This window comes from Rattus norvegicus, chromosome 10 (genome assembly GCF_021556685.1).
Source record: "Rattus norvegicus strain SHRSP/BbbUtx chromosome 10, alternate assembly SHRSP_T2T, whole genome shotgun sequence".
In the NCBI taxonomy this organism is placed as follows: Eukaryota; Metazoa; Chordata; class Mammalia; order Rodentia; family Muridae; genus Rattus; species Rattus norvegicus.
Window position 1 is genome coordinate 49100901 of NC_141543.1, and position 7946 is coordinate 49108846.

Here is a 7946-nt window from a genome sequence, read left to right on the forward strand (position 1 = left end):
CTTTATTTCTTCCTTGACAAAGTTGTCATTGAATAGAGTGTTGTTCAACTTCCGTGTATATGTGGGCTTTATTATGTTATTGTTGTTTTTTGAGACCAGCCTTAGAGCATGGTGATCTGATAGATGCATGGGATTATTTCTATCTTCCTGCATCTGTTGAGGCCTGTTTTGTGACCAATTATATGGTCAGTTTTTGAGGAGGTACCATGAGGTGCTGAGAAGAAGATATATCCTTTTGTTTTAGGATGGAATATTCTGTAAATATTTGTTATATCCATTTGGTTCATGAATTCTGCTAGATTCTCTATGTCTCTGTGTAATTTATGTTTCCATGATCTGTCCATTGATGAGAGTTGTGTGTTGAAATCTCCTACTATTATTGTGTGAGTTGTTCTTTAAGCTTTAGTAAGATTTCTTTTATGAATGTAGGTGCCCTTGCTTTGGAGCATAGATTTTTGGGATTGAAAGTTCATCTTGGAGGATTTTTCCTTCAATGAACATTTAGTATCCTTCCTTATCTTTTTTGATGACTTTTTGTTGAAAGTCTATTTTATTCAATATTAGAATGGCAACTCCAGCTTTTTTCTTGGGAACATCTGCTTGGAAAATTGTTTTCCAGCCTTTAACTCTGAAGTAATGTCTCTCTTTGTCTCTGAGGTATGTTTCCTGTATGCAGCAAAATGCTGGGTCCTCTTTAATATACAGTCTGTTAGTCAGTCTTTTTATTGAGGAATTGAGTCTGTCGATGTTGAGATATATTAAGGAATAATGATTGTCACTTCCTGTTATTTTCATTGTTAGAGGTGGAATTATGTTTGTTTGTCTCTCTTCTTTTGGTTTCATTGCAAGATAACATTCTTACTTTTTGTTCCTCTTAGTTACTCTCCTTGTGTTGGTGTTTTCCATCTATTATCTTTGTATGGCTGGATTTGTGGAAAGATATTGTGTAAATTGGGTTTTCACATGGAATATCTTGTTTTCTCCATCCATGTTTATTGAGAGTTTTGCTGGATATAGAAGCCTGGGTGACATTTTTTTCTCTTAGTGTCTGTATGACATCTGTCCAAGATCTTCTGGCTTTCATAGCCTCTGGTGAGAAGTCTGGTGTAATTCTTAGAGGTCTGCCTTTATAAATCACTTGACCTTTTCCCCTTACTGCTTTTAATATTCTTTCTTTGTTTTGTGCATTTGGTGTTTTAACTATCATGTGACAGAAGGGATTTCTCTTCCTGTCCAATCTATTTGGAGTTCTGTAGGTTTCTTGTGTATTTATCTGCATCTCTTTCTTTAGGTTAGGGAAGTTTTCTTCTATAATTTTGTTCAGTATATTTACTGGCCCTTTAAGTTGGGAGTTGTCATTATCTTCTACACCTATGATACTTGGGTTTGATCTTCTCATTGTGTCTTGGATTTCCTGGATGTTTTTGGGCTAGGACCTTTTTGTGTTTTACATTATCTTTGATGTTTTTGTCGATGTTTTCTATAGCATCCTCTGCCCATGAGATTCTTTCTTCTATCTTTTGTGTTCTGTTGATGATATTTGTATCTATGACTCCTGATCTTTTTCATATGTTTTCTATTTCCAGGTTTGTCTCCATTTCTGAGTTCTTCATTGTTTCTATTTCCATTTTTAGATCCTGGACAGTACTGTTCAATTCCTTCAGCTGTTTGGTTGTGTTTTCCTGTAATTCTTTCAGGGATTTTTATGTTTCCTCTTTAAGGTCTTCTGCTTGTTTATTTATGTTGTCCTGCATTTCTTTAAGTGAGTTATTTATGTCCTTCTTGAAGTCCTCCATCATTATCATAAAATGTGATTTTTAAATCTAAATCTTGCTTTTCCGGTGTGTTTGGATATTCAAACTTTTCTTTGGTGGGAGAACTCAGCTCTGATGATACCAAGTAATCTTGGTTTCTGTTGCCTAGGTTCCTGCACTTGCATCTTGTCATCGGGTTCTCTTTGGTGTTAGCTTGTCTTGCTGTTTCTGACAGTTGCTTGATCCTCCTGTAGGCCTCTGTGTCAGTAGTACTCTATAACTGTTTTCCTTTTTCTTTCAGTCATTTCTGGAAACAGGTGCTCTGCTCTCAGGTGTGTAGCTGATCATGGTGACTGTCTTTCAGCTCTCAGTGCAGGCAAGAATCAGAAGTGTCCTGCCCCTGACTGCTCCGAGATCTCTGTGCCCAGGGGGGCACAGCTCTTACTAGGCGATTACCACTTGGGTCAGGAATGTGAGCAGAGTGTAGTCTCCTCTGATTTCTCAGGAGTGTCTGCATTTCTGAGGGTCCAGCTCTCTCCCTCACGGGATTTAGGTACAGGGAGCTGTGGGATGGTATCAGTTCAGTTTTGGGCACAGCCAGAAACTGGAAGTACCCTGTCCCAGAGGACTTCTGCCTTGTGTGTCCTGAGTCCACCAGGCAGGTCACTTGGAGCAGAGAATTTGGCCTTAATTCTACTCTCAGGTGTGAAGGTGCTCCTGGTGATTGTCTTTCAGCTCTCGGCACAGGCAGGAACCCGAAGGATCCTGCCCCTGACTTCTCCTAGGTCACTGTACCCAGAGGGCACAGCAGGCACTAGGCAGTGTCCTCTTGGGTTTGGAATATGGGCAGAGGGTAGTCTTCTCTGTTTTCTCAGGAGTGTCCTCACTTCTGAGGGTTAAGGTCTCCACCCCATGGGATTTGGGTGCAGGGAGCTGTTTGACTGGTTCCGTTCAATTCAGGGCACAAACAAAACCACAGGTACATGCAGCTGATTGTTGCTATATTCCTGTGTCCAGAGGCACTATGCATTTTCCTCTTGGACCAAGCATGAACGCAGTGGTGGGCAGAAGTGGTAGTCTGTGCTGCAGTCTCAGTATGGTCAGCACTTCTGGGTGTTCAGCTCTTTTCACCACCTATTTTTCTCTTTCATGTTCTGTGTTTGTACTCAGAGATCTCACTCTTCAGCCTTGCACACAAGAACATCCTATCTGGTAGTTGTAACCCTCTCTTAGAGTATTCCTTTTTTTGTCTGTCTTCTAAAGTGTCCAAGATCACTCTGGAATGAAAAAACATCAACTTCCCTAAACAAGAGAAATTTCTGGTATCTTCTTTTTAATCACACAGATGAAAGGCCACCTCAAAGCTGTCCCTTGGATATCCCTGTCAGGCCTTTCCTAACCCATGGTTAAACCCTTAATGTCTTTTTATTTGTTGTGTATTGTTCATTGGCACCGTTATTCTTTACACTCAGTCACCAGCACACAAAGCAGCAAACTCCCATTCAAGTTGTCTTCTCACTGCCACACATGAGCCAAGTCATATGCACCATAATAAATGAACACCTGTAATTAAAAGGAAAGTGTTTTTCCATAATGCTGTTGCATGAGGAAGTGGGTGGGAAGGTATAATAGGCCAATCGAGCTAAGGAAAGATCTTGTGGTAGAGTATAGTGAAGGCTGAGTGAAAGAAAGCTCTTGATCATGTTTGTAGCCTCTTCCCTGGAGTATACATCCCAGGTCTTCACGCCATGCTACCAGCGAAGGCTAAATGCTCAGACAGTCTGTGTCAAGGAAATGACATTCCTCTCAGTCAGTTACTCAATCTGATTCCCAGACTGACTTAAGAAAACAGCAGAGTCCTCATTCTTAGTCTTCCTCAGCAGAACTTGTTGGCATTTGAGCAATAGAATGGTCAGCAGATCTGACACCATACATATGGCCTTAGCAACCAGGAACTCACACACTTTTTCAAAATTTTCATATAAGAACAAAATATTGGTTTCTCCCTGTGCCTGGAGCAGACACTGGGTCACATCCCTCTGTACCAGATCCCACTAGAAAAAAATCCAGGCTCAAGGAGTTATGACACACAGGCTTACAGGAGAGTCAAGCCATTTTAGTGACAGCAGATTGTGAGAGACAAGGACAAGAACATAAGCAATAGAAATTAAGGCCATTTGACATTATCAAAACCCAGTTCCCCCAATCACAGGAAGCCCTGGATACCTCAACACACTGGAATGGCAAGATTTTGATTTAAAATCATAACTCATGATGATTTTATAGGACTTTAAGAAGGACATAAATAACTCCCTTAAAGAAATACAGGACAACATAAGTAAACAGGTAGGATCCCTTAAAAAGGAAACACAAAAAAACCTTAAAGAATTGTGGCTGCTACTAATTTGAACAAAAATTTGAGCATTGATTCTGAACTCGATTTTAAGTGCTTTTCTGAAATGGAATGCAGACACCAGCTCTAATGAAACACATGTTCTATACCATGTGATTAATTGTGGATGAGAGACTAGTTTTCCCATAAGGAATGAGACAGAAACCATGAGAGTCAAAACCTTCATCAGGTAGCCAGATCCTTTGAGACATTCTAAGCGTTTGCCAGGAAGAAAAAAAGATGACGGTGTTTTTATTTCAAATCTACTTTCCACTTAAGTTTGTAGTGCTGACTGAAGGTCTGTTTATATAAGGTGAAAGCAACAACTTCCAAATTCATAGTGTAGACATAATTCCAAAAATACTGTCGAGATTGTTGACCATGGGAGTGTAGCCTTCCTACATCAGATGACCTGGCTCCAGTGGATTCATTCCTCAGAGCACATCACAGCACTTTTACTTTTCAATCTCTCTTTGGTAAAAAAAAAAAAAGATCACAAACACCATAATTTCATTTAAAAGGCCATTGAGGAAGGCATAAGTGTACTATCTACAAACTGTCTCTCATTGGGGGTGAACTGTCAGTCACTCAGCCTTTGCAGGTCTGATCCCTGCAAACTTTCTAGAGAGATTAATCGACAACAAAGGGGCTGTATAGACCACAGTCGTTATTGAATGGGTTATCCTAGGATATGACACAAACCCCATGTCCCTTACATCTGGAGGAAAGTGCCCATAGGACTCTGCCATGTGCAAGGCTGAGGTGGGTGGGAAACAGAAGGTTGGTCCCCAGCTCATTTCTTCAGCTGTCAAGGCAACCTGCAGCCAGTGAAGCCCTGAAGTGAAGAGAACTGAGTGAGAGTTGGTGAGAAGACACAAGTCGTCCCACCCTGCTGGTTCAGGTACGTCTGATTGGCACCACCTTGTACAGCACACTGCATCCTTTTCTTGTTGGCTCATGTTCTGATTTTGATTTATTCCAGGCTAGAATAATTTTGAGGTATTGCTTTTAAAACATGTGCATTGTGAAAGTGAGTGTAGTCAAGTTACCCAGGCACTCCAGAATGTAACCATCTCACAGTTTTAGGGATTAGGGCTGGGTCTCAGTGTTCTGGCATGGGAGCACAGGTATGGTAGTCTAGCAAAATCACCCCCTGAAGGTGCAAGACCTGGCAGAGTCACAGGGTTCCTTCTTGGGGTATGGAAATACATCTGTCTTGTTTTGACTTCAGTTTTTCAAACTAAGATTATTCCACAATTAGAGTCCATCATATTCCTGATATGCACAAGATTCTATTGCATTTCTAATATACAAAAAATATTTGTATAACAAATGGTACATTTAATTCTACTGTTGACTCATTTTCCTTTAACTTTACATGGGAGAAAATTGTTATTTCCATGTACCTAGTTTGTTCATGTCCTGGGTGCGTTGATGAGTTACTTTAAAGGGTTAAACCTTTCCATGGTGGAATGACTGACACATCTGTGTTCAAATTCATACTAAACATGCTGTTGAGTGGTGCACACCTGTGTGCCCCATGATGCTGTGAGATAAGGCAGTGCTGCAGTGAGGACACCTCCAAGCTGCTGCTCATTAGGTTGATAGTGGATCCCTTGCTGAGTCTGTGATGGTGAGGAAAAAATGCTGAACTACCTCATCTTCTCTGAAGGTCAGGGATTGATTAGCAGTGAACGTCAAATGGACAGAACCATGTGTGGAAGAATTCATGTTGCTGGCCTTAGCTGTGACCTCACAGGCAAATAGATCTGGATCACCACCCTAGAGCTGTGGGGCCTGGCCATTGAAATGTGCTTAGCATGACATTTAATGTGGTGTGAGAAGCTGCTTCACAGTTTTTTTTTAAATTAATTTTCATTATAATTTAATTACCATTGAGGTAGAATGTGTTGACTTGCTACATGGCAAATGTCAAGTTGTTAATTTATTCTATGTTCTATTCAAGTTATCTATGCAGGACTAGGATTTAATTTAGCTAGAAGAGTGTTTATCTATCCTGCAGCAACATATGTTTGATCCAGTATTGCATAAAATGTGTGTGATGATGCACACTCAAAATCCTAACATGTGGGAGGCAAAGGCAGGAGGATAACAAGATTGTGATTTTATGCTTGGTTACAGAACCAACATGACCTACATATAATTGTGTCAAAACATTTAACTAAACCCTTTTCAAGAACTTCCTCTGGTTTAAAAAAAAGTGATTGTGACATGAATCCCTTAGAAAGAGGCCAGAGTGTTGGTATTTATCAAGACCTAGTTCAGAAGAGCTTGCAGACATCAAGGGAAATGGCCAGGAGAAATGAAGGGGATAGAGCAGAGGATTCCATGATTTTGTACATTCATTCCTCATGCAACCTTTGAAACAGAAAAGTCTTACATTAGAATGTGTAGCTACGATCCATTTTGCCACTTTAGAAAAAATAAGAATATCTAAAAGAACTGTTTTTTTTTTAATTATGAAAGTCTAAAACAAGGATAGAAGAGAGTGCCCTACAGCTAACCAAGGAATGTATCCTCAAGGACAGTCCTCATCAGGTCATGCACTTCTCAGATTTTATCTGCTTTGACAATTCCTTCTAAGCCATGGAGACAGGAAACCACAGCTGTGGGACAGACTTCACCTTGGTTGGTCTTTTCCAGTATGGAGACATGGACACCTTCCTCTTCATAGTCATTGCCCTCCTCTTTGCAGCGGCTCTCATAGGCAACATCACACTGGTCCACCTCATCAGGCTGGACCGAACACTCCACACCCCCATGTACTTTCTCCTCAGCCAGGTCTCCATCATCGACATGATGTACATTTCCACCACTGTGCCCAAGATGGCAGTTAACTTCCTGTCAGTCACCAAGACCATTTCCTTTCTAGGATGTCTGATCCAAGTCTTTATGTTTTTGACTCTTGCTGGCTGTGAAGCCCTCCTGCTGGGTTTCATGTCCTATGACAGGTATATAGCCATCTGCCAGCCCTTGCGCTATTCTGTGCTCATGAGCAGGAAGATCTGCTGCTCCATGGTCGCTGGTGCCTGGAGTAGCAGCTCCATCAATGCTTTAGTGCACACAGTGTATGTATTTCAACTTCCATTCTGTGGATCTAGGATTATTAACCACTTTTTCTGTGAGATTCCATCTCTCCTGCCACTGGTGTGTGAAGACACATCCCAATATGAGCATATGATTGTCATGAGTGTCCTTGTCCTTGTGCTGATACCCTTCCTGGCCATCCTAGCTTCCTATGCTCGGGTGCTGGTTGTTGTAATCCAGATGGGTTCAGGGAAGGGACAGAGTAGAGCAGTGTCCACCTGCTCTTCCCACCTGACTGTGGCCAGCCTGTTCTATGTCACTGGTCTCTATACCTACACCCAGCCACACTCCTTGCATTCTCCTGGGAGGGACAAAGTTGTGGCTGTGCTCTACTCTATCATCACCCCCGTTCTGAACCCATTCATCTACAGCCTGAGGAACAAGGATGTCATAGGAGCCCTGAGGAGACAAATGGGATGACAAATGTTGACATGAGACTTTGGATCGCCTTGTGAACTGATGCAAAGGCTGGTCTTGACACTCTCTCGGATGATTTCAGGATTGATATTCTGATGGAAGCTCATTAGCTTGTCTCACTGACTGATCATGAGCATGAACCTCTGACCACATAGTGCCACACTGAGCTGATGGGTGTAATGTTAATGTTGGCTCCTCGGGAGATAGAAGGTCTTTGTCCCTGGACCTGGCATCTCTGGCTGCCTGTCATGATGGCTTGGCATTCCACAGAGCCT

At 41.6% G+C, this 7946-nt stretch overlaps 1 protein-coding gene across 1 annotated transcript; it reads left to right on the plus strand.

The window, feature by feature from the left end:
• The first annotated feature begins 6753 nt into the window (after positions 1-6753).
• Positions 6754-7674, plus strand: Or2ak6 (olfactory receptor family 2 subfamily AK member 6). The gene is given in 1 exon segment (NM_001000016.1): positions 6754-7674. A coding segment is annotated over 1 exon segment (921 nt).
• The last annotated feature ends 272 nt before the right edge of the window (positions 7675-7946 follow it).